This window comes from Vanessa tameamea, chromosome 18 (genome assembly GCF_037043105.1).
Source record: "Vanessa tameamea isolate UH-Manoa-2023 chromosome 18, ilVanTame1 primary haplotype, whole genome shotgun sequence".
Classification (NCBI taxonomy): domain Eukaryota; kingdom Metazoa; phylum Arthropoda; class Insecta; order Lepidoptera; family Nymphalidae; genus Vanessa; species Vanessa tameamea.
Window position 1 is genome coordinate 9581267 of NC_087326.1, and position 27827 is coordinate 9609093.

The 27827-nt window shown below is 32.7% G+C and overlaps 2 protein-coding genes across 3 annotated transcripts in view; one reads left to right on the forward strand and one right to left on the reverse strand.

Annotated features, from left to right (window-relative positions):
- LOC113398882 (threonine--tRNA ligase 1, cytoplasmic) overlaps positions 1–3385 on the forward strand; it is a 52577-nt gene extending 49192 nt beyond the window's left edge. The window contains exon 12 of the mRNA XM_064217753.1: positions 3376–3385. The gene's annotated coding sequence lies outside the window, so the exon portion shown is untranslated. The remainder of the gene's footprint in view (positions 1–3375) is intronic.
- Positions 1–27827, reverse strand: part of LOC113398515 (phospholipid phosphatase 2-like) — a 91015-nt gene that overhangs the window by 11985 nt on the left and 51203 nt on the right. For both annotated transcript variants that reach the window (XM_026637283.2, XM_064217755.1), the window contains exon 2: positions 13673–13769. In XM_026637283.2, coding sequence (XP_026493068.1) covers positions 13673–13769 — 97 coding nt within the window. The remainder of the gene's footprint in view (positions 1–13672; positions 13770–27827) is intronic.

The following is a 27827-nucleotide window of genomic DNA, read 5'->3' on the forward strand; positions in this document are numbered from 1 at the left end:
TTACGCCGTTAAGATGAAAAGTCGAGTGGGAGATATAATTTTAGAGATAAACATACTAATTTACTTCAATCTAATTCAATAGACCTCTTAGTACCAAATGTCATTCGCGATTGTGCCGCATAATATTTCAAATAGAGTTACATTCCGATGAATAAAAAATACCCGGGCAAGTGCGAGACGGATTCACGTACTGATGGTTTCGTACCAACACATTGTACTAAAAGATTTGCCGGTTTTCGGATTTTATCCTACTGCTTCTAGATCAACGGGACGTACCCCATAAGTTTTTATTCCCTTTGCGAATATATGGAAAATGAGCCATATTAAACGGCCATATATTTATTGCGTTGACTCAGTGGTTTGTTTTTTTACAACTCCAAGGGACTACAGTATTCGGTATTAACTTCAACTTTATACCACGGCGCGTTCCCGAGAAAAATGGTCTTAACGGACAGACAGACAGGCACATGGACAACGAAGTGATCTTCGTGATTCGGCTCCGGTTTTTCCTTTAAAGGTACGAAACCCTAAAAGCCCGTGAAAAGAGGTTATAGTTTTAATGAGGTGATTTTATATTTTATAACTTTAAATCGTAAAATACGGTGCACAATTCCGACTTGTTATTATAATCATTTTGGCAACATAGACTTAAGATGTTCTTTGTTTTATTTTTCCCCCTTTGCAGTCATCACACTGCTGCCCCTCAGTATTCTATAGGGGAATACGAGGAATATCCAACCGAAGACGGAGAAAGAAATATGTAATTAAAAAAAAGTTTTATACTTACAATTTAACTTTATTGCTCACTGCATAACATTATGTCGGTACCGTACATCCGTTACGTACAAAAGCAATAAATATAATTGAAGTCGTGAGAGAATTCATCATAAGAACACGTGAAAATTATCGTTACATAATCAATTACCGTAATTACTCGATAATTAATACAATCCGTGTACTATGAGAATTTGTCTATTTTAAGACCAATGTACACACGCAGCATCGGCTGCCTATTATTATGATTTTTTTTTAATTCTGAACAGATAATCGAACGCTTTCGTAGTAAATTATCCGTGTTCCAAATTTGTTTTTTTTTTGTTTTCATTTTAAGTTTTAATGAACCAGAGACCCGATGCAAAGTATCGATATGAATATGATTTAAAACAGTTAAAATTTGAGAATTTAATCATCAGTTCCAGAGATTCAGACAAATTTTACATCTTTTTAATATCAGTATAGATTGTTTTTAATAAGAATAAGAAATTGTTACCCGCGTGCTACCTAGATCACTAGTTGGTGCTTAGAAGTCCTAATGATAGGCGTTTATCTAAGATCTAGGACAGGCCACAATGCAATTGTAACTTTAAGATGTAACTCTGAAAACATAGGGCGACTTAAAACGTTTAGAAATTCTACGTTTTATCTATACTAATATTTAAAATGCGAAAGTGACTGTATGCCTGTCTGTTGCAAGTTACGAAGCGAGTAAATTTTGATGTGCTTATAAAATAGTATCACATAAATTATTTATAAATATTCATCTTGTGTTTAGCGGTTAAGGTCATAATCTCACTAATGATGATTTAACTAGTTTCATAAGTCATGTTTCATAAGTCGCTGCGTTCCCGCCCCAAATATATAATCGTATGTTTCCTCAATGGGATATTGATAGTTAAAGGCAAGACCTCTGGTACAATTGAGATGTGGCGGCTTTGTTGAAAGTGCATTTAACTATACAACAGACCGATTATCCTAATTGAAAAGTATTTAGGGCATAATGCTGTAAGACATTTTGATCCTAGTTTGCTAATTAGTCGTCCAGTAGTATATGTATGTAAAGTAACCATATCCATCATCCATATTAGTGCAGCGTGGTGGTATAGGCTCCAAAGTTGGAGGAGGCGTTTGCTTAGCAGCGAGATATTTACTGGTTAATAAGAAAATGAGTTTTTTATCAGTTTGGTTAATCTACTAAAGTTAGTTAGGTATATGACTTCCAGGCAGGAGACACAACATACATATATAATTGTATTTAACTAACATGACTGTATTTTTAGATGTTGAGAAAGAGTAAGTACTGAGTTTCTTGCCGGTTCTTCTCGGTAGAATCTACATTCCGAACCGGTGGTAGCTTTACTTTAAATAGTTTGTTAAATGACGATTCAAAAGTGCTTGTAAAGCCTACTTTGAATAAAGTATATTTTGATTTGATTTGATATTGTGACGAATGAATTTAAAGCGCTTTTTTGCTTTAATTTTATGATTACATAATGAACTTTATTTTTATTTATCAAAACATGTAAAACGTTCGCGTATTTAAACGGGAACCATTTATAGACTACGCAAAAAAAATGAACATTCGGTCATCCGAATTTCGCAAGAAATGCTTTTTTTTTAAATATATGTATCCATAATGATAGCATCAAAAATTATTTTTTGTATTTATTACAAAGCGAATTGGAACTAAATCAAATGAATGCTGTGGCATTTAAACAGAAGGTCTTGGTCGAATTTCATAAAAAAAGTTTGATCTGGCCACACACGATACTAATAAAATTGCTTACTATTTCAATAACTTCACACGATATGACATATTATAATAACAATAGCTAAGTTAACTCTCCTTGTGTTTGTCCATTGCGGACAAAAATTCACTAAGCAATGTGCAAACTTATACTTATAGCCAGCATCCGTTCTAAATAACAATTTACATTAAACACTGTTATGGTACTTTACAATTTATTACAATGTATTAATGTCTATTTTCGGATGTATATTTTGTTACCATCACATACCGTACGCGTTTTTATTAAATTAGCGTATTGCATCGACTGACCTCATTTTATTTTACAAACAAAATAAAATGTTCTAGCCCTTATTTCTAACGGCGCAAGGTATTAAATATGCTTTATTAAAAGTCAATCGTATCTTGTAACCGTTTAGAATTAATTAACAATAGTATAGTAATAATAATTATTGTAGTTGACTATTTTTCTTTGATGATTTCAAGAATTAACAAAATATTTTTTTATTTGTATAAGATCATTTCTTCATAAATAAAAATAAAATATATAAAAATAATATAAAAAGTGGAATGTATGAGATTGTGTGTGTGTGTGGGATGAGTAGGTACGGTAACTTAATGTGTTAATTAATTTTCAGATGCACAGTTCATCAAGTGTGGTGTTATTTTATGTATGAATGGGATTAAAATATGGCCTGACGATGTGCGTTATAAAGTTTATATATTTCAAAAGCAAAGCCGTGGGTTCATGTAGTGAAAAATTAAAACGCCGCCGCGGTTATTACGTAACTATATAAACATTTAAAATTTGGTACCGTCTCATAAAAAAAACGGTAAAGCTAGATAATGACGGGAAGCGACTAAATCTGAACGTGTAGGTAAGTAGCCTACCTACATATTTGTCATATAGCCAATCATTTTTTATCTTTTGGCAAACAGGAAACGATCCGTACGCGACGTATTATACCTAATGATAAAAATACAAAACATTCTTTGTAGGTAAACGTTCTTGCGTTTTCATACGTTTTAAATTGCACGAGGAAAGTATGGCGTGTTATTTTTAAATTCTAGGTAGTGCTGTATATATATATATATATATTTATATAAGAGCAGAGATGGCCCAGTGGTTACAACGCGTGCATCTTAACCGATGATTTCGGGTTCAAACCCAGGCAGGCACCACTGAATTTACATGTGCTTAATTTGTTTATAATTCATCTCGTGCTCGGCGGTGAAGGAAAACATCGTGAGGAAACCTGCATGTGTCTAATTTCAAACGAAATTCTGCCACATGAGTATTCCACCAACCCGCATTGGAGCAGCGTGGTGGAATATGCTTCATACCTTCTCCTCAACGGGAGAGGAGGCCTTAGCCCAGCAGTGGGAAATTTACAGGCTGATTATGTTTATTATATAAGATGTGTAGGTGGTCAAATGGGCCACCTGATGGTATAAGGTCACATAGACATTAGCTCAGATCAGTAAAAAATATTAAACATTTCGTACATTGCAAATGCTCCACCAAACTTGAGAGCTAAGTTATGCGTTTAGTTACACCGGCTCACTCACCCTTCAAACCGGAATACAATACTGCTGTTTGGCGGTAGAATATCTACCAGCAAGTAAAGTAAGTAGTAATAACCCCTATAAATAAGCTGAGTATCGTGGGTTCAAATCCGCGCACCGCTAAGTTTTCATGTGCTTAATTTTGTTTATAACATATTTTGTGTTCGAAAAAGGAAATCATCGTGAGAAAAACTGCATGTTTCGAATGAAATGCTGTATTGAAGCTTGATGGAGCCATCTCCAATCTTTCTCCTTTCGTGGCGTTCATTTTCCATTGGTGTGTCATAAATTTATAAAAAGTTTTGCATCAATTTGTTCTTCTTTTTTTTTAAATTATCGTAGCAATGACCCATAAGGAATTACTTATATTCCTATCTAACCATCCCCTTAAACGTAAAGCTTGTTTTAGGAGTAGGCACGACAATAGCTCAATGGGTCAGGATCGAACCTACGACTTTTTACATCACTAGGCGGCTCTTGAATAATTGCGCTATTGAAGCTTCAAAATATTGTTTATTCGAAATATTCAATGTTTAAAAGACACTTAACACTAAGATTTTAATTAATATGATAAATATTTATATAAAGATGCATTTAAAAAAAAACCGCTTTTATAGCAGTCTTTTTTGGAATAGGAATTCCAAAGGCATTGTTAGTTTAAACGGTGACCCGTTTACATAATTGAAATCTCATTAATAATCGAGACCCTTTTCTAAATTATTATACATTTAACTATTGGGCTGAATGTTATACGATTGTAGTCAAAGAAAAAAAATGCTATGCTGCATTTATTTGACACGACACTAGAAAAAATACGTAATCTTTTTTTTTTAATCCAAATTCAACATCAACAAAAATCTCATGTAATTTTTCAATATTTTTTTTTTACACTATTCGTATCGTATCTATTTAGATAGTAGTCTCGCTATAATTTTGGTTGCATAGATATGTTTTATGGTGTCGCATTTTAAAATAATGGATGCTAGACCATATCCTATATTCTAGACCGACTTTTAATTTTTGACGTCTAACATACAAATTGCTTCGTTATTCAAAATTGTTTTCTACCTATATTCGCACACCAATTATAACTGTCGCAAAACGTCACCAATTGCATCAACGATTGAAATATCGATTACAATAGAATATTCGGATTACGACGAATCGGTTTGTTTTAATAAACTAAGCCTAATTGGGAAATCTGTGATCAGCAATAAAGTACAGTCGCGAAAAACTTTTGTTATTTAAATCTTTGAATGTTTTTCATATTTGTTATGTTCTATTAAATATTTTGAATAAGATATTGTAGAAAAATAAACAATATTATATTTTTGTACAATTTTTTGCTATAATTAAGTCCTTAATTCTACAAAAATGAATTAAAAATAGTTACTGTAAATACTTATTTTGTGTATATTTATGGACTTAGTAAAAATATGTATAATACTTTGTATAAATGTAGACTATTTGTCCATATTAAATATTTACTGTTAAAGGAAAATTTTAATGTTTTATTTGTTTGTCATAACTAATAAATACATAAATAGATCCGTTTTTTTATATATATGTATTAACCACAACATAATAGAATATTTAATAAACGATAATATAAAACTCGTAAACGGACCCATTATAATATTTCAAGTTATAAATATATATAACCTATTTATTTGAAAATAAGCCCGAAATTTCAAATTGTAAAAGCATCACCTGCAGAAGGTTTTATAGCTGACCACCACGCTGCTCTAAAGTGTGGTGGCCAGGTACAAATGTAATATGTACTATGATAAATTATTAGTACAAAAGTTTTGACTTAAATGGGATTTATACAATATTAAAAAATTAAATCGGTTCCTGCATTTCGTTAACTAGACCATTACGAGTGTCAATTGAAAAACAATTACGTTCGAGGATGCAAGACTTGTATTTCTTCAACTATTTTTTTTTTATATACAATACTGGATTCTATTTTCGAAATATTATAATGTTTTAAGGTATTCTTGTTGTAGTTTCGATAATTTGTAACTGAAAACTGTAATAAAAAATTTGATATGCTATTTATATTTAAGTAAACATTTGTAAACAAGATAGGTCCCAGTAAATTACAGGTAGAACGTTATGTTCATTTTACGACTGCGTAAACTTATAGCCAATTATAATATTAAATACACTGTCGTTTGACATTTCTACAGCTCTAAACATGGTTAACCATGACGTGTGAATTACATTAAAATTAGTTTTATTAATACTTATATATATATATCTAACTGTTTTAAAGTAATATATTATTTATTAGTAATCTATATCATTGATATTAGACCGGACATAGATCGGGATAATCATTTTGGTTTTATTTTATTTTATTAAATTTTATACTACAACTCCGATTTTTTTAGAAATTTATATAAAGATTATATTAGCAGAAGAAAATTAATAAAGACCCTTTTTAACATAACATGTGTACCAATAAACAATGATAAAGTACACTACGAGTATGTCAGTCAGTACGTATCAATTCTGATAAGCGTTCAATCTGAGTTATCAGTGAAAACTCATGTTATCAATGACACTGACATTGTCAAAAAGGTATTTCTTTCTTTCGAAACTACATTGAGAGGATTACGATATTTTCTAGAATGTACCTATCATACGATAATTCATACATGTTTTCTGTAATCATAAATATATTTGCACACTTTGTTTGCTAAATGATTGTGTGTTTTTATTTTTATTTAATAGGGACTACTGTTTCTAGTAGATCTTGGATATGATAAGTATATATCTATTTATCAACATAAAAATAATAAATAGCTGACTCGATAAAACGTATTTAAAATATCATTTTCAATAAAAAAAATTAAATTACTGTCTGTTACTTATTTTTATTTTAATGTTATGGTATTTTCTACTCGCCAGTACCGTACGTCACACGTGTCACGAAATGTCAACAATGCGGGCAGCGCAGCGTCGCCTGTCAGATGTAAAGCGATAGCGCGAGTCAAGGACATGTCAAAATTAAACTCAACTTTAACTTCGTTGACGTACCAGTACATTTCTTTATGTAATCTATTTGAATTTATTTTAATATAAGGTTAGTTTTACACTATTGGTAAATATTAGGTTACCTAGCGGTGAATCAATAGTATAAAAATATAATATAAAATGATATAAGGAAACATTTTACAAGGTAGACCCTCTTTTGACGCGTTATGAAAAAATAATGACAGTATTTTTTACGATGTGCGCAGGGTGACATGGAAACTACATGATGGAGTTGCTCGCTAAACCGTCAATTAAGTCTCAAGTCGAATTAGACAACTTATCCCGTCCTAACCTAACCTTATCTTTTTTAATTTCATTTTAAAACAATATTATAAATAATTGTTAAAGGAAAGTTATTAAAGAATATGTCTATTGCTGTGTGTGTGTGTGTGTGTATTCCTCAATGCATTAATAACTATAGCGAAAAGTATTTAAGTATTCATGTCTTTACTGCATTAGAAAGCAAATTATCATTACATACCAATAAATGTTTATCGTTTTATGAATAATGGACAATGCTAATCTTATTACCGAACTGAATATGATAAGGCTCTACATTTAGTACTTACGCTAAAACTTACAGAAAAAGTATACATTTTAATTATAAATGCAAAAAAGAGTAAACAGTTCAGTACCTTTATCTTCTTGATTTGTCGATCGATGTTCTCATGTACTTTTTGGTAGCTCTAAATAAATATTATCAATTTAAAAAAAAAATTGAAAATTAATATAGGAAGAAATACGTTCGAAACATCTATTTATGTTTTTATTTTTTTATTTTAAATAATGAATATGTTCAATTTTCGACCAACGTTTGATCACTAGGTTTTATTAATCGTGCTATGTGGTATAACTTACAAATGAACAAAACGTGCACGAAAACGGGACATGTCGTGACATTGTGTTATGTCAACAGTGTCAGGTGTCGCGACGACCACCCACGAAGGGAATATTGAACGGATCAACTATACACGACACATTCAAACTATCGATAATTTTGTTACTAATAGTGACATCGAAAAATATAATATCGATAGACACCAGAACTGGAGCAATACTAGTAACATTTTTTCTTAATAACAAAGTGTTGTTTTTTAATGTCGATATATTTTTTAAACGGTTTAAATTTGGAACTGATCAGTACGGTAGAAGATACAACAGACAGACAGATTATATACACATAGTCAGGGGTATTAAAGAATGTTTTTTTTTCATCAAATCGAAACTAGTACCCAGTTGTTTTCAGTTAAGATTTTTGGAAATTTAATTTAATTTTTTCGGTTATTAATTAAACCACAGTTTTAGCCTTAACATGTTATAATCATAGTGAGACTCTATTAACAGTTATAAGTCACGTGGCAATTAAAACTATTATTATAAATTGACACGAGGAACTCACGCATTTGTTAATGAGCAGAATAATAATAATTGCTGGTTTTAACCAACCATAATTCGGTTGTGAAAAATCTTTAACTGTAAGTGTTACTTTAGTTAAAACGACTCTCTATCCTCATTAATCCAATTCAAGGGAAAGAGACAGTTATATTGTGAGTCCTGTCAAAATAGCATCGTTTAGAGATTGCTTTAGTGTCCGCTTGGCACGACTGAAACCCATTAAGTTAAGAATTTGATTAGATTGTTTTATTTATTTTATTTACTGGAAGAAATTCCTAATACTATGACAATGAATAATTAAGCCGTGGATCCTCAATATTGATTACTATTAAATACCATGACGGCTAGATTATCTGTGCAGTATGACAATCTAGAAAGAGACAAACTGACTGCGTCGATGCTTGTCTTCTTTCTAGGTAAAGGTTATCTACTAGCCGATCGAGGGTATGTGTACTTTGTCAAAGTGACACTTTTTTACCTACTTTTTTTATTTAAATAAACAAGTATCTATAGACCTCCTGTCTATGGCTTTGGCCCTTCGCAATTTTATGCGTCTAAGTTTTTATTTCTAGACAGCATCATACCAATTTTAATTTTCCGTGATTTTTGCAGACCTCCGCATAGAATCAGTACACAAATTATTGTACCACCAAACATCAATAATATGTATTGGCGTGTTCCGGTTTTAAGGATGAGTGAGCCAGTGCAATTACCGACACAAGACTCATAATTTTAGTTCGGTTGATACGGTCTAAGTTAAATGGTTTATATTTTACAGTGCATACGAGTGTGCGGGAACGCTTACCAGATTTCCTGTTACTACGTTTGCCTTTCAAAATTAAAAAGAAATATATATTTATGGACACGCACTCAGTGCATTATTTGTCAATGCGTCAATACCGCGATCCCGTTGTGACATTCTCTTGTCATTAACAATTCAGGTGTCACGAGACCACCCGAGATGAAAAACGAGATGACAGCCTATTGAGTCTTATAGCTATTGAGGTGTCGAATTTTATTATCTACTAGTGGATGCTTGCGGTTTTGTTTGACTTGAAATATCAACCTACTGAACCATATATTATGTAAGAATTGCGATACATTTTGTCGTGGACTAGTACATGATAGTCCATTCCTATGTGGAGAAACATAACGGACTAAATTTTAGAGATTTTTTAAAAATGGAAGCTGTAATCGTTTCTTGAATTTCTACACAATACACAACACAATAAATAAAGTAAATTAAACTAGAATATGCCATCAGTATACCTATAGGTATTATTTAGATAAATGTTGATATTGTATTAAAGGAGGTTGACTCATAATCAAACTCCTTACAACATTGCCTTTTGCTAGCAAACTTAAATTGCATTTACTTTATAACAATACCTAAATAGGTTTAAAAATAGAACGCGAGGTAGTCGTAACTCGTCTTTCGAATTAGAAACATTATAATATTTTTTTATTAAATAAATATATAATATGTTTATTATACTTTTGCGTCTTAACTATTCAACCGATCATTTGAAAATACGCTGTCTATGATACAGAAAACCGACATAGGGTATCAAATACTAATAAAAAAATGCAGGCAAAGTCGTGGGCGGAAACTAGATGACGAATAAGTGCAGAATATTTTATGAATGAAGTTGATATATTTAAACCGACTTGCACACGACTTGAACATGCGCGAAATTTATAAAACTTTACCTATAGCGTACAAACCGTCACCTCCCATTTGACCCCCTCGGGGGGCGAATTAAAAAAAGTAGTCCTTTCTTGAGGTTCAAACTTGCTTCATATCAAATGTTATCAAATTCGGTTTAATGGTATGGCGGTGAAAGATTGACAGACAAACAGACAGACGTAGTTACTTTCGTATTTAAAATAGGATAGATTATATCAACACATAAAAGCCGAAAACAAACAGTGAAAAATTAAATTAAATTTAACGCAATTAAAAATAGCCCTTACATACTTGCAATAAACTATATTATAGCGTATGCATATTTTTATTATTCATTTGTTCTTTTAATTGTAATTTTTAACGTGTTCGATTTTTGAAAATCATTAATACAAAATACTGAATTCAATTTTGTTCGATTTAGAAGTTTGTGTCTGTGTGGGTGAGTGTCTAAGTATATCTGTGTACATTCTTTGATGAGACAAATTATGATATTTCCCAAATCTATTTAATCCGTCGAAGAAGCATATGATTGGATTTCTACTAAATTTTATGAATTTTAAAATTTTTAATTTTTAAATTTTAAACTTTTTTTTTTTTTTTAATTACGCTTATTAATGCCTTTTGTAAAAATGACTGAGTGGTGTCCCATTCTGAAACCACCGCATTAATATGTTTCGATGTACCTAAGTAAAATATACGTGAAATTTCTATTATTCCTAGCTCTATGGTCTAAGCAGTAAACCAGTTGAAATCCAAACAAAGTGCCTTTAAAAGGTTTAAACATCATCTAAACGAGCCTCGTGTTAACTTAATGTCAACAGTGAGCAGTTCGGGTTACCGCGAGCCCGACACAAACTGATACTAAAAAAACAAAGCATTCATATTACAAATTGAAATTGATACATTCCACCATTGTTGAAAGGCTTTACTGCACGCATGTTTCCAAATCCATACTAATTTATAAATGGGAACGTATGTCAGTTTGTCACGTTTGCTGTAATTTGGTATGAAGAATAGCACTGTGGGATTATGAACCATGTAAAAAGCCTAGGCAAGCACCAGTAGCACTGTAGAGAGTTCCGACTGAGCTGAGCGGAGCACAGCATGGGAGAGACTGTGGATCCGTTAAATCGACACGATCGCGCAGCTTCTCCGAGCCGAGCCGACGACGACGATCGCAGTGGTTTTAAGCTTCCCCGGGGTACATGTACCTTTCCAATATTTTCACTGGCTGCTTGGCAGTGATTTTTATGTACTTGGTTCGTGTTGAATATTCATCTCATCCTCGTCTTTGAAGGAAAACGTCGGGAGGAAAACTGCACGTGACGGCTGTCGGATCGAAAGTTTTCTACATCTGTTATCAACCTTGATGGGATAAGCTTCAAAATTAGTTTTTAAATTGCAGTTAGCATCCAGCTTAATATTTATAACATAACTTTACTTTTTTTTTTAAATGAGACTGCAATAGACCACTAATACGCCGCTTCGCTTTGAGATGTGCAATAAGGGATTACAAACTATGGCAATTGTTTCTTAACATAAACACACCACCTTTAGCAAGAAAGATATTTCAACGCGAAAGTCGCAAGTAACAACTAGTTGAAATACGACTAGAATAACAAAACAACTGCCTACGTAATTGAAACCTTTCTTTGTTAAAAAAACGCTTTAACAGATTTAAAAATATTTAAATTTGAAAACAATATAAAAATTGCAATATACGCCGAATTTGACCCTACACTCGGATATCCATACTATGTATTAATATTGTTTGATAGTATTTCAATATGAATATTTTACTTAAATCTATATAAATAAACGAGGAATCAATTTTCTCCCTAATAGAAAAAAACTACTAAAATAATATACATAAAACTTATAGATACAGAATCAGAAGATATAGCGCGTTTCAGTTCTACGATGGTTTTTTTGTCAGTTAAACTATAAAGCAATACATAAGGTAATTTTAGATCATATTAAATATTTAATAATTCTAAAATATATAAAGAATCATTCTATTTTTATATTTACACTGATAGAATTTAAATAACGCCATAAACGACGATAGCGAAATAATTACGATAGAGAATCGATTTAATTTCGTAAATCAGAACGGCTATATTAAGATATGTTAAGTCGTTGTCTCAATAATTCAATCTTACATTTGTGCTGCCTCAGATCTCGGATAAGCGCGTGTCGTTTTACTTCTAAGCAGTAATCAAGTCATCGAGCGGATAGTAATCGTTGATAGTAAAACGAATCGACTTCGATTATATGGCGAAATCAAAATTACGTTTTCCTGATCGAATTGTGCTCATAGCTGCCAACCTTGGCAACTTACTAGCCCAAAATCTCAGCTGTTTTCTCTATGACCATTGTCATACTTTGTAGTAGGGAATAGTGCAAACCCATCTGAGTTGGTATGACCAACTCGTCCTATGTCTTCCTGATTAACATTGTTTCCAAGACTTATGTAAAAGCCCAGCAATGAAACTGCACTCAAATTCGACCATGCAATTTTACTTAGAATTCAACCAACGAATTTCGCTATGAAACTTGGGAAATAAACCTTCAATTCATAGGATCTCCGTAGATTTTCTCCTAAAGCTATAAACGTTCACCCACAGACCGCTTCTCGTGATGTGACGTGATCTATCGCTCGAGTGCCTCATCAATTTTAACCCAGCTCGCCTGATATCCGTTATTTATTGTTATGATTGCTATTTCATGGTGCAATACGTACAATATTTATGTCTTATGGGAAATTGTGCAATACTGAATGGTGCTTTCAAGAACGTTCACACTTTGTTTTCTTTCATGTAGAACTCCCTTTAACTTTTAGTGTTTTCGCTCAAGTGTTTTAAATATTCAAAGTATAACTTTCAACTACCTTGTTAATGTTTTAGTGAAATATTCATAAATGTAATACCCAAAAATGCAGTGCGTTTAGCAAAAGATTTCAGTATTATAAGTAACTGGGCTTTGTAGTTTTAACCACTATAATATTAGACTAATCACGTTAAATCGATAGGCTGAACTTTTTGTTTTAAAGTCCTTTTCCATACTCTCTAGTTAGGATACTCAGTATTACTGTGTGCCGGCTTGAAGGGTGAGTAAGCTGGCACAAACGACATAACATCTTAGTTCGGTTAGGTTGGTGACGCGGGTGCAAGGAATTGTTAATATTTTCTATCTATATCTATCTTACTCTATATCTATCTTACAGCGCGACTATGTATGTACGATGCACCTTCAGGTCACCCATTTACCCGTCGTCCAACTATTTTATTACAAATAGTACCATCCGGTACGTCGCTCCTATTTTAGTGAATTCGTAAAAGTTATACACCTGCAGACTTAATGGTAAATTTCCGGATTTAAGACAAGACTGAGTTGAGGTTTTTGCATAATTAAATTGAAAGCTGTAGTAGTAAGGATAGACGTATATAATGACTCACCGAGCAATAATATGGGTAGGTCGATAAGTAAATGCCATAAGAGGCTTTGGCGGGCCTGCATCTCAGCTGGCTCGGGCGCACGTTGCTCTGATACTGCCTGAAAATAAATAACATAGAATTTAAAAAAAAAACACTTTTTTAATACACTATAAAGTACGAAGGTTTCATCATACATTTTGGTAATAAACTTGATCCACCATTCACACACGCTAACGCTAGTCGGCTAGTGGTAGATTTTCATCCGATACATAAATGTTTCCACACGATGTTCTTCTTGTACCGCCGAGCAAGAGATGAATTGTAAAACTAAGTACTTGAAAATTCAGTGAAACTTGCTCGGGTTTGAACCCGCAACCTTCATTGAAAAACCTATTTATATTAACCACAGTGTATTCTGTACACTGCATATGTTTTAAAATAAGAATAGAACGTATTCCAATTACAAAAACCATTTCAAACGCGTTGCTCAATTGCATTTCCGTAGTCATACAGATATTTCGGACGCGCGCAGTCGTTAAATAGTTATAACGCAGTAACAACAAACGTTATTAACGTGTAACTATAAATTTTAACCGAGTTACATTTGAACCGAATCAAGACTAACATCTGACGGCATTGTAATTTAACCATCGCCAATAAATAATTTATGTAACGGCATGGTTTGTTGCGTCATGTAAACAAATGTTTATGGTTTGATGACTAGTAAATATCATTACAGTAACATCCCAGAATGTCCCGTAACATTGCGAAGGCGTATTATTCTATCAAGAAGAACGTTTAAAATATGAACACGCTGTATCAGTGTACTAGAAGACTGTGTGGATTTTTAATTGAGATAGTTAGGATATATATTTTTTATTGACTTAAAAATTAATTTGTATTTTTTTTTATATTTTAATAAATTACCACGGTTTACGAATATTATTTTGAAAATACAGAACATAAAGACGTATTTTGTTGTTAAATATCCGTATGTACGTTTCGTGGATAGTAATTAAAAGTGTACAAGCGATAGAAAGTTTTTTTTTTTTAATTTATTTATGGCAAACCAGGGATACATATGTATATGCCCAAAATTACAAAAAATAAATAGTCCCAAAGCTTTCTTAAATTTTAAGATATTTACTATTTATTGTATAGTTTTATAATCAATATATATAAAACTCTTCCGTTACTGAGTGACTGAGTGACTGACAGACAACGTACAGCCTAAACCACTGGACCTAGAGACTTGAAATTTGGCACACGTATACCTTGAGTATCCTAGAGGTGCACTAAGAATTTTTCAAAATTCCCACGGGTTAGGGAATAAATGGGATTTATATATTCAAACCAAAGTAGCTCTATCTCCGTAACTATAATAAAATATAATATAAGATACGATCACAAAGTGTGTCTGCATGAAATGAACGAATGAATGAATTTGTATGTACATCACAGATAATGCTAATTTAATTTTTTTGCCACTATCACAAAGACATGTCATTTCGTTTCCGACTATTTATCAATGTCATGACATCCTTCCAGGGGAATGCTAGTGGATTACTACAGTCAAATCTTGCTAATATATATGTTGTTCAATATAATTAATTCATTCAATACTCAGTATTTTATCATCTATATTATAATTTACACCTAAATTCCTAAACCTTCAAAATTTACACGTGATAAATCGAGTACTTGGCAGTACCGGTTGGCAAATTATTAAGGCTGTATAAATGTCAGTCGCATATTCGTAATGGCACCATGCCATTGAAAAAGACTTAAAAGCTTACAAATGTTGTCATATAAAATAAATTTAAATGCATTTAAAATAAATCAACTTGGATGGATGTAGTGGCAGGCTGGCGACTTAAGTCCGTAGATTAATTCTCGGTTAAGAATATTAATACCATCGGTGGTACAACTTGTATAATACAGTGACTTTACTTACTTCAAACGAGACAAAATATGCTTCTGAAAATTCCAATATATCATATATTATATTTTTTTAATTAGAGTATCATATCAAGCAATAATTATGTTAATCCCGGTTTAACTTTCTAATTGAACTTCTGATGATAGTAAGAAAAAAATTCAATGAGTCGAAATCGCGATTTACAAAGCGCTTTGCACTGTATTTGAGCTATTGAGACGTAGACTTATTTTCAAAGGCCGCAAACTTTTCCTCTGACAATTGCATTATTTTCATGAAAATAAACAATAAGAAACCCAAGAAGAAACACATAAATATTATCATATCTGTTGTATGGTAACCTCTTTAAATTTTTTATTCTATTTATTTAGTATTTTTTGTTATAGCGGCACCAGAAATACATTATTTGTGAAAATTTCAAGAGCCTTTTCAACAGCCTGGTGACAGATCGACAGAGGGACTGACGGGCGGACAGCGGAGTCTTAGGAATAGAGTCCGTTTTACCCTTTGGGTACGGAACCCTAAAAAATTAACAAAACTTTAAAAGTGGAATGTCAACTCTACCACCGGACATTATTGTATCGAAATTGAAAGAGAAACTGCTGAATATGCATAACTACTGTAACACTTGTATTGCCCCACTGGCTTAGTTAGTTTGAGTTGGTGTGTTCAACTTGAATTATTTAATTAATCAGACCGTGTTATGCGGAAATAATCCAATCCACAGACAACACAAATAAATTTTACTAAGATTTTAAAGATAAACAATTGTGACAGTGATTTTTAGACACAGTTACATATCATCTTAAAGAAATTTCATGACTTGTATTTTATGATATTGGTTTTCTCTTGGAACGTGTCCACACACATGGTCAGTTAGAAATAGTCTTGACTAATTTGAAAATCGCAGACTAACCAACTGCGCACAAAATACCATTGCACTTGAACAAGTGTATGAATAAACTCAGGTCCGACTCTCTATTCCCTCGATCTTATATTCCGAAAGGGCGGCCTGACATGACCGGAGAGAGTTCAAACATTCCTGCTTTCGAAGTGATTATAACAAGCCAAAGAAATTTCATAATTGTTTAGTGGTTAGAACGCGTGCATCTTAACCGATTATTGCGGGTTCAAACCCAGACAAGCACCACTGAGTTTTCATGTGCTTAATTTGTGTTTATAATTCAACTCGTATTCGGCGATGAAGGAAAACATCGTGAGGAAATTCTGCCACATATGTATCCACAAAACGCATTGGAGATTGGCACACAACGCTAGTGGCATATGCTCCAAACCTTCTCCTCAAAGGGAGAGGCCTTAGCCCAGTAGTGGGAAATTTAAAGGCTGTTAATGTTATCAACTCAGAGTTGGTTGTATATATTCTCTAGACCAATGCGAGAAACAAGTTGAATTATATTAATTAAAGTAGGTACAAAATGGTATTCTTTTAACGTACAGCACATCAGGTATCAATAGTGTATAAATAAAACTAAATGCTGACAAAGAGTCCGGCATTCAGGTCATCAATAAGACGCCTATGCACTGTCTAACAGTTAGTTTCGATGCGAACCGCCTAGCAATGGAGAAATGCAAGCCCTTGGCAAACATTTGCGCCAATGTTTGCTTCGAATGTGCAAATATTGGTTTATGGATCTCTTCGAAAGGAATTTTGTTTATTTATTGGATGTGTTGACAGTACCTTTATATATTATGTTTTGCAAAGATATATTAAGATGAAGTTTATATATTAAATAAATCTTAAACTATAATAATCACATTAATTAACTTATATTTATGTACTTGTATTATCTGTTTGTAGTATTAAAGCAAAACAATTATATAAGTATAGAAGACATAACCTAGCTCGCTTCGTTATCGGGCAGCTCGTCCAACGATTTGATCCAAGTTGGCTACGATCAGCCAATCGATCACGCTTTTTACTGCGACGTCAATTCGTATCGATACAATTGACATGCGTCTAATTTGCCTCTTCCATATACATTAGGTTAATCGCCCCTGATACGGCGCCAGTTTCTCTAATTTGTTTATCTTGAACTAGATAGTGGATATGTTTAGAAACTTAAGGTTTAATGTTTAGCCTTTAGAGGGAATTTTATCTTTGAGTCTCCGAGATAAAGCTGTTTTAATACTAATGCAATACTTATTTGGAGTGCTTTGAGTGTTTGCGCGGATTTGCTCGCTTTGTCTTTGAATACGATGAAGTACTATGGAGATTATCCTTTGAGCGGATACATATAAATATATACTAGCGACTCGCAACGGCTTTGCATGTGTAGAATATGTAACACTCAGGAATATTGTATAGTACGACACAATTTAAATGTAGCTTCGCAAATTAAAAAAAAAAAATCTATCGTCAATTTTCCGAATGTGTTTGGTTATATGATATTACAAATTATAACGCTTGCTTAAAGATCATTTTCGCATAAGAAAATAAAATTATTGATGATTTTGAACACACTTAATTCGGATGTAATCGGTTTCACGAATTATGCCTGTGCTACATCTAAGTTGTGTCGTACTACAGCTTTCTAGTTTTTTTTTTTTAATTGGATCTTTAGTTCCGGAGACTATGCCCAGTCGTAGTCAGAATACTATAATCGTAATCAGACATTTAATATATAATTATAAAAAAATAAACCGCTGAAAAAAAAAATTATAAAAAGAAAAATTATACCAAATGCTTTTAATTTTAATTTATATCTCTATCTGTATCGGATTTGATTTAAAATAAGATAATTTTAACTAACTTTGTAGTATTTCTTCCCCCCTTTAAAACATAACGGCTTTTTCATACGTCATGCTTACAGATATTAAAGAAGTATTTTTAAAATTATTTAAAATGTATACAGCGATCACAGTATAATGTGAAATATATTATTTAAAACTGACTTCAACTTATGCGTATATGCTTATCCCCTTCCGTTCACGACGGCGTTTCCATTGACAGTTTGACAAGTAGCCTAAAATGGTGTGTCCGCCATGACAGTTGCAAATTATATTTGCATATTAAAATTCCAACCGCGGATTACTAAACGATGAATTAATTAAAGTTTATGCTGTTTGATAACAGAAAAAGATAAAAAAAATTGTAGGATATTATTTTAAAACGTAACTTGTTAAATAAAAAGGTAGTAAATTGTTTTAGAGTTTGTATTTAAGCATCAGTTTATTAAAAACTGCGGAGGTGTTCAAATTTTAAACATAGTTGTTTTTTTTTAATAAAAAAACTTTTGCCATGTTACAAATAGGTAAAGCATACTTTGATCGCATATTTAAAAAAAAAAAATTAAAAACTAAATTAAATTGGCTGTAAAATTTTTGTACTTTGTAAGAAAATATATATCATAGTACATGTTTTTATAAAAAGTCAATTTAATCAAAATAATGAGTAAACGCAATGATAATTAAAATGAATATAGCATATATAGTAATAAATAAATAGTATCATATGTCGTAAAAAGGCGCCAAGATTAAGCGACGACATTTTTTGATATCATAATTTTTCACTTTGCAAAAATTTTAATTTGTGTTATTTTTTACATATTACAACACTAAGTTCAGTTCATTAATGATCATCTTAAGGTAAAGATGTACTATAAGGACCTAATATTTTGTAATTATTTTGCATTTAATAATAAAATATTCGTAAGGTTTCTTCGGTGAATATTACATAACTTAACAGCAATATAAGTTAGAAGTTTCCGTTTGTATTGAATTTATATAATAATGTATATAGGTCTTTAGACTGAAAAATGTCGTCATTAAGCTTCTAACTAGAATCGGCCAGTGGGTAGTTACTGACCCAACAAGAGAATAAATACCCGCTTAGAAGGTTTCTATGAATCTTATTACCTCACACCTCATTGGTCGAAGTAGGTTAGAAAACATATAAATTTAATAAAAACGACAGGCAAACGAAGTCGCTTTATATTGTGTATTAAATAACAGATACAATTAAATAAATTAGGTAATAACGTTTGAGAATAATTAAATGTCAATGAAAAATGTTATTAAAAATCTCGTGTGAATTAAAACGAAAGAAAGAGAGAGAGAGAGAGAAGGAGAAACAGAGGAAATTGTCGCCTAGAGGAGGCATAACGCTTTTCCTTACGTGACGCTTTTGCCGGTCCACTCTACTGTAAGACGCGTAAAAGAACTTCGCTCCAACGAAAAGTTTTATCATAACTTTAAAGCTTAGTTGTATGTTTTATTGCTAAGAAAATCTCACTTCCGCTATGAAAAATACGGAACCCAATTTATGACGCTATCTCACTGCAGATTACCATAATTAAATATTTTAAAATGTAATTTATTTTTACGTGATGTCGTTTGACACATGCAAGTTTATTTACTTACCAAACACAACACAAAGCACACGTCCATTATTTATATGGTCGACTTTGGGTTACAATAAGCATTCCGATATGCTTTCTTATGTTTTCGTTTACGACGGAACATGCATTTACGGGCAATCGTGGGTTATGTGAACACCCGGCTGAGTTTTATACCACCCACTAAAAACAGCGGTATTTCGATATTTGTAAAGCGTTATCGTTAACGCGTGCGCAAAGTAAAACCATATTAGTTAAACGTTACAGACAGAAACGTTGCACAAAAATTGACCTTCAAATTCTATTGTCATCGCCAGCAAAGTTTGGTCAATTTAACGAGGGCACTGTCGCTTCGTAAGTTTTTCATTTAAAAGTATAGCAGCTGTCGCGTAAACTCCGGCCAACGAACCACTTTAAGAAGTACAAATTATAATCTTAATCACTTCCGTAATAATTTGGACTGCATTGCATTTTTATGTTAATTTATATTTAATTAATCATTACGGAATATGTTTTCTCATTTCTCGATTTGAATAATATTCGTATATATAGTAGTTAATAAAAATAGGTGACATAATTATTTGTTTATTATCCAGAATTTATTTACGCTTCGGAAAACACACGGAGTATTTAAATTTGAAAATTATGTAAAATATACTGGGTACGACTTTGTCAGTCTACATCTAACATTTTTCCACTGTAAACCCTTAAACCGCGCTCACACGAGTCGTTTTGTTGAATACATACTGTGACCGGTCTGAAAAGATTTTCAACCGAATTAAAAATATATACTTATATATTTTCATTCGATTTATTTTTTTACTGATCAATAAATTAAGAAATAACCGAATGAATCGTTGTTCACAAAATTGGACTTATTTATATACAAATATAGGACTGTATACAGTCCTATTAATACAGAAAGTAGATTATATTTTAATAATTATTATTAATTTCTAGACTTGCAATTAGTACACTATACAGTACTGATGCTGAGCGGTCATCTTTACTTGGTGGTAGGGCTTTGTGCAAGCCCGTCTGGGTAGGTACCACCCACTCATCAGATATTCTACCGCTAAATAACAGTACACTGTATTGTTGTGTTCCGGTTAGAAGGGTGAGTGAGCCAGTGTAATCACAGGCACAAGGGACATAACATCTTAGTTCCCAAGGTTGGTGGCGCATAGGTGATGTAAGGAATGGTTAATATTTCTTACAGCGCCTTTGTCTATGGGCGGTGGTGACCACTTACCATCAGGTGGCCCATATGCTCGTCCGCCAACCAATGCCATAAAAAAAAAAAATCTTTGCCCAAAGCTGTCATTACAATTATACCTCTCCTTAAGCGATTAATACGAGAAAAGAGCTGAGATTATATTTTAAAAAGGTGATATTTGTTATAATAACGAAACAAACGGAAAAGGCGACGATGCCGAAAGACGCGCAGCACAAACAAAAAATCGGCTTTCCAAAATTTAGACCCAATGTAAATTCAAATCGGAAGTGAGCATTTTTCAAATTAACTTTAAGTTACTTTGTCTCGAGTTTATGTAACGTACCTTAATTTTTTAATGACAAAACCTTATCAGAAAAACATCGATCCGACGCCGACTTGTTACGTCTGTTTAATGGCGATAATAAACGTAAATGCCGTTTTCACTTTTATTAATAGGGATTACCTCGATGGTCTAGTCGTTAGTTATAAGAATGCCAGTCCCGAATTCTTGGGTTTATTGTCATTAGGGATTTATTAAGGCTTCGTATGGATACTATATGGCAATTATATACTTATGATGCTTTTTTAACAAGCCCTAATAATTGGGGATCCTTGAGTTACTTCGTGTACTACAGTGACAAAGGGTTAGCGATGTAAAATTTCTTACGATGCCAATGTCTATGGGCGGTGGTTGCCACTTAGCATCAGGTGGCCTAATTGACCGTTCACCTCTAATCTACTTCATAAAAAAGTCAAAGGCTTTTAGGGTTTCACGCAAAGAACAGATCCGATCGTATTTGTTTTCCTAGGAAAAAGCTGGTAAAGGACTACCTTAAGGTAAAATATTTATTGAGAATTCCCTACTGTAAAAAAAAAAATCCGATGAATTTTTCTATCTAAACAAAAAAATAATTTAACTTACATAATTATTTCGCGTAATGGAAAACTATTTCAACAGATGTTGATTGATCATGTTAACATTATCTCAAACATTGATTTTGGTGACAGATCTTTGCAAGCGAACCCTTACATAACGCCTTTCTCTTTATCTATGAAAGCCCAGTTCAGATTACGTGCTATGGTTGTTGCAATTTTACATTGTAACACTATTGTAATGTTATTACTAATAAAATGTAATTTGTCTGTAATCATGAAATGGTCTCGCACACTTTCACAACAGTTTCTTGAACGTCGAGGGGTAATTTAAATTATATATAATACTTGCTAAGGCACGACATGCGTTATAAAGCCTCTTTAATTTTCATGCAACTTCAACTAAAATATTATCTGTGCTTAAATAAATACTAATTGTTATGTCGATCGGTTGAACGGTTTACAAGTCGATGTTCTGCACTAATTTTATATGGCCCTATGGTTCGAATATTTTTAATAATCTTTTATGGATATCTTTATTCTGTACATAACCATAACTCAAATATAGTTACCAATATGAACGGCGCTGGTGTCCCAATCACTAGGTAAATATTTTGTAGACATAGTTTAGTATCAGGATATTATTATGAACTTTGCTTGTTGAAACAAATTAGGAATAAAGTAATAAGAATTTTACAAGGACATTTGTTTTGTGACAAAGGTCATATAAGTCAAAATTTAACTTACAAGGGCGTTCGTTAGTGACCTATAGTTACTTGGCCATGCGCAGTAAGGGCTAGAGTACATTATTATTTATTTTTTATTATTTTTAGTAACATGGTTAAGAGGGCAAAGATCGAAGGAATTAAGTAGATAATTGTATGAAGTGTGACTATGCTGTATTGCCAAAAACACTCAATCATAGACGTTACATACGACTGTAAATTTTATATAGCCATCATTGCTGGGTCAGTCTATTGGTCTCAGCCTCTTGATGAAAAGATTTGAAGCTTTTTTTACCACGTGATTCCAATACGAGTTGGTAGATTTTAGGACACATGTGCCTACACTACCAATTTTCCTCACAATACTGAGACAGTCGAGAAGCCACGTGGAAGTCACACTCGTGGAACACTATTAGTGTTTACACTGCCCACATCCACGTGTCTTGGAAAGAAAGTCAATGATCCTGCGCAGGAATGGTTTCACATCGTGTCGAATTGCCGTTCCATCAGATTATAACATCTGTGTTTGAGCACACGCCCGTGCACAGGTCGGTCGGACAATATCATCATATCTTTACAATAAATCAATAAGGTATAATACTTAGAATAGATTAATTTCCCCAACCCTAACAGTGTACACCATCCCTTATAAGAATCATTCACCTCGCGACCCTAATGTTATTTACGTTCAAGAAAGATAAATGCTTTGATGTTAATATCAGTAATCATTGTTATTACTTGTTATTGCACATTACTGATCAATTACTGTTAAATAATATTTCATCTCAAAGACAATTACTTATGTTTTAAATATATAAATTGTTTTATCAAACACACCGCCGAGTGTACTTTATGATAGCATGTCATGTCCATGAGAAAAATGTTTAGCGGCTTCCTAGAGTAAAGTTTATAAACCGACCAAGAAAAATCAATATTTTTATAAATAAAAACAATACGCTCGTAACGCGAATATATATTAAGTAAAGAAAAAGCTTGTAAACGTTCCATCGCTGGTCAATGCCTTACTCGTCTATCAAGGAGAGCATTAGAGCAGCCTAGTAACTAGCTTTCATGCTTTAGTACACCGAGCTCTAATACGCCGGTTATTGGATACACGTGTGACAAATTTTCATTCGACAAACACAGGTTACATATGACGTTTTCTTAATAAGATTTTAAATTAACACGGCCATTTTTATTACTATAAGTATTTGAAACGGGATATTTACCATGTTTTTTATTTTTATTTGGTGGAGCTCGATATTTCGACATTGTCTACGAATGTCTTGTTCACGAGACTCCGACGTTTTCTTTCTCCTGAATCCTTCAATTTTTAAATCGCAATTTACGATTGAGTGATCTAACAAGTAGGTCAATCTCGGCTCCTTATTACGATGAATAATGTTGCTTTCAAATGTACTAAAATAATTTATTTATGTTAAAGGCTACATTAAAAAGTATTCATAATTCAAAATGGGATTGATTATAAGTTGCCTTTGCTCATTAATATTGTCATTTAGATATATAAGTTATCCCTTAAGCCGTCATGTGTTCCCGGGGCCTTTAATTACAATCGCCCACCTTACAACACCCACCAGTCGTAATTACACTTACCATTAAAACCTGAACACTGTTAAAAGTATAGTTGCTTGGCGAAATCATAACTGATGTTTGGGTACCACCTACCTAGACAGGTTTATATATAGCCTCTAGTATGTTTAAGATATCTATATTTTATAGATCGATGTGTAACAGTTTCTTAAAACAATACAGTTAAACATAATTCTTACTGATATTATAAAGGCTAAAGTTTGTACATACGTATAGATGTTTGTTACTCTTTCACGCAAGAACAATAGATTTTAATCAAACTTTATAATAATATAGCTTATTGTGTGAATTATACCTGAAAACCAGCCCCTAAAACGCAAGCGAAGCCGCGGGCGAATGTAAGATAATTAAAAACTTTTATCAACATTTTGAAACGTTCAAGCATAACTGCAAATTTTTGAACGAAATATTTCGTATTTCGTCAACATTTTGTCGCTACGTCGAGTTTCAAGGTAAATGTAAAGATCTATGTAAAGATTATACTCAATGAGATGAATAAATAGAGTAAGGCAACTGGGTGAGGAGATTGGGTCGTTTTTTAGGTCACTGTCAGCCATTGTAAACAGAAAATTGTTAATAGGAATATTAGGATGTTTAGTTAGGACTGTTGCTTTGGGGCATTTTTTTAAGACTATTATTTTCAAGGAAATATAATTATACAATGTTACCGTTGATTTTACATTTGCCTTTTTTTGCAGCGGCGGTTGGTATGGGCCACCTGATAAGTTATCACCACTGCTCATAGACAATGGCATTGTAAGAAATATTAACCATTCCTTACATTGCCAATGCGCCACCAACCTTGGGAACTAAGATGTTATGTCCCTTGTGCTTGTAGTTACACTGGCTGACTCATCCTTCAAACCGGAATAGAACAATACTGAGTACTATTGTTTGGTGGTAGAATATCTGATGAGTGGGTGGTACCTACACAGGCGGGCTAGGCCTACCACCGAGTAAAATGACATGAGAAATATAACAATACAAATCACTGCTTGGCGGTTGAATGTGAAATAGGTAGTTGATATCTACCCAGGGTTATGGATTTGCGCAAAGCGGTAGGCTTTGGCGAGTAAGTATTCCCAAATAAACTTAGTATTGAGAATGCTTTTCGAAATATCGCACTTATTGCACTAAACCTCTCCTGTCATTATCAATTCTAAATCTCAAATCGCGACACTAATTATAATTGATATCTAATTTCTATAAGAATTCAAATGAAATGACGGTCAAGTTACGTTTGACGTTAAAAAAAGGTCACGTCAAATGTAAAGTTGAAGTAAAGCGGATTTAACTATCACGAGCTCGTATTGCTAAGACCGGCATTTGTTGAGCTTCATCCTTTTATAAGATTAAATAATCGCCAAGTTAACGATACTTTTATCCGCTACAGCTCAACTAATGCACGGTATTACCAGAGTAGCTAGTGATGTACGTCGAGGGTCCCAGAGTTGGGCTAAAGCGTGTTTTGAAAATTGAAATTTTTACTATTTTTCTCATGCATATGGGTCTGTCTATTGGGTTATATTTGATTTTTTTAATTTTAATTTTCATTTATAACTAAAGGATGTAAGTATACAGGGGCGTTATTCTCAAGTACTTATCGGGAGTAGCTCGTCATGCTACCTTCGTCTAAATCGACCTCTCGGTTTAAGTGTCGCTTGAGTAGTCATGATCTTTGCCCAACAGTTGGTGGACATCTAACAGACGAGTATCGTCCAACCATATCTCAGCGATTAGCCTTTCTCAGTAATGAAAGCGACTTGTGTTTTGGACAAACCATCATCTTAAATAATTCTTCCGTATATTTATTATTATATTATTAATACACCACTGAGCACCTACTAAACCTGAGTGGGTTTGAACCTAATAGATATTGCAATGGGTTCCAAGATTTTTTAAATAAAATTATTATTAAAACCATACGATATCAGAGTATCAGCTGGTTAGAAAAAAAACCATGCAGAAATACACATGACAGTGTAACGTCCGCTAGAAACATTAGCCTCAAGCATTGTGCACACTGGACATTTAAATTATTCCTTTAAAAAAAAAAAAAGCGAATAGAAACTTATTTATAATCTGTGAAAATTCTCGGTTACATTGTTTTTCAAAAAGCGAAAGTTGTATTAACAACTGCCATAACTAGTAATATATTACGTCGTACTAGAAATTATTGTTCCTCCATCAGTGTGATACAAGACACGATTGTCCGTCATTACTTAGTACTTAACAGTGATGCTCGCTTCGTGTATCGTTTTTCGCTATTAAGTATCAACGATACTTCAACTTAGCTTACGGGTCACTACTCATTTAGACGATACGTGTTTTTTTTTAATTTATTGATATAAACTTGAATAGTTTATATATCTATACATACTCCATTCCAACCATAACAGGAAAAAAAGCAAAATAAACAACATTTGACAGCAAATTGACGCGATATCATTGGATGATAGCTTGGTTTATCCATATGGATTTGCGATAAAATGGCGTTTTGAACGTCGACGAAACTGTTATCGGAATTTTGGAAGTAAAATTAAAGTAGAAATAAGTAGTTAAGTGTAATAGTGTTGTATTATAAATAATAAAAAAAAAAAAAAAAAAAAAAAAGAGTATTTAGGCAGGTATTCTGGCAATGGGTCATATGAAGGTAAGTGAACCACCTAATTAGCACTGTAAGAAATATTAACCGACCCTTACATAGACAAACTGCCAACAACATTGGGAACTAAGATGTCCCTTATGCCTGTGAACACAAAAATAATAAGTATTGCTGTTTTGGTGGTAGGATCTTTGATTCATAAATAGCAAAATGCGACATTATTTTAATTTTACTTAATTGATATAATAGCCTAAAATTAAATTAAATTAGAAATAATGACAGATGTGAATTAAAAAATGTATCGGATTCTTTAACACTTGCGTTTTTATTGGTTTTTCAATAAATTAAATATTTACCAACCGGCCAATGTCCGAGCCATAAAAATGCAATAAAAACGATACCTTGAACTTCCGAGTCTATCGATATTTTTATCTGTCAAACGGATACATGTTTCGATGTTTTAAACGTCAAGATGAATTTAAATTTACACTTGGTAACGAATGCCAGAAAGATCTTAGGGCGAGGTCATTAAATTTAATGAAATGATTCATACCACTTTTACAATTTAATAATGAAAAGTATTAATAATACAATTATTATGAACGCTTATCCGTTAAACATACCTAGTAAGCAAGGTGATTTTGACGCAACCGCTAAATGACAGTTAAGATATACGCCATCTTTGATAATTTGACATTTGATTTTAAAGACAACTTCATGACTCATAATTATTTTACGATAAATGTGCAAGTCCCTGCATTAATCGTCACTGCGGATGCAAGTCCTCGCAATACCGGTTTTCCACTTTCTCATTCCACCTGTCACGTTTGTCTTTTAAATCATTCTTCAGTATTG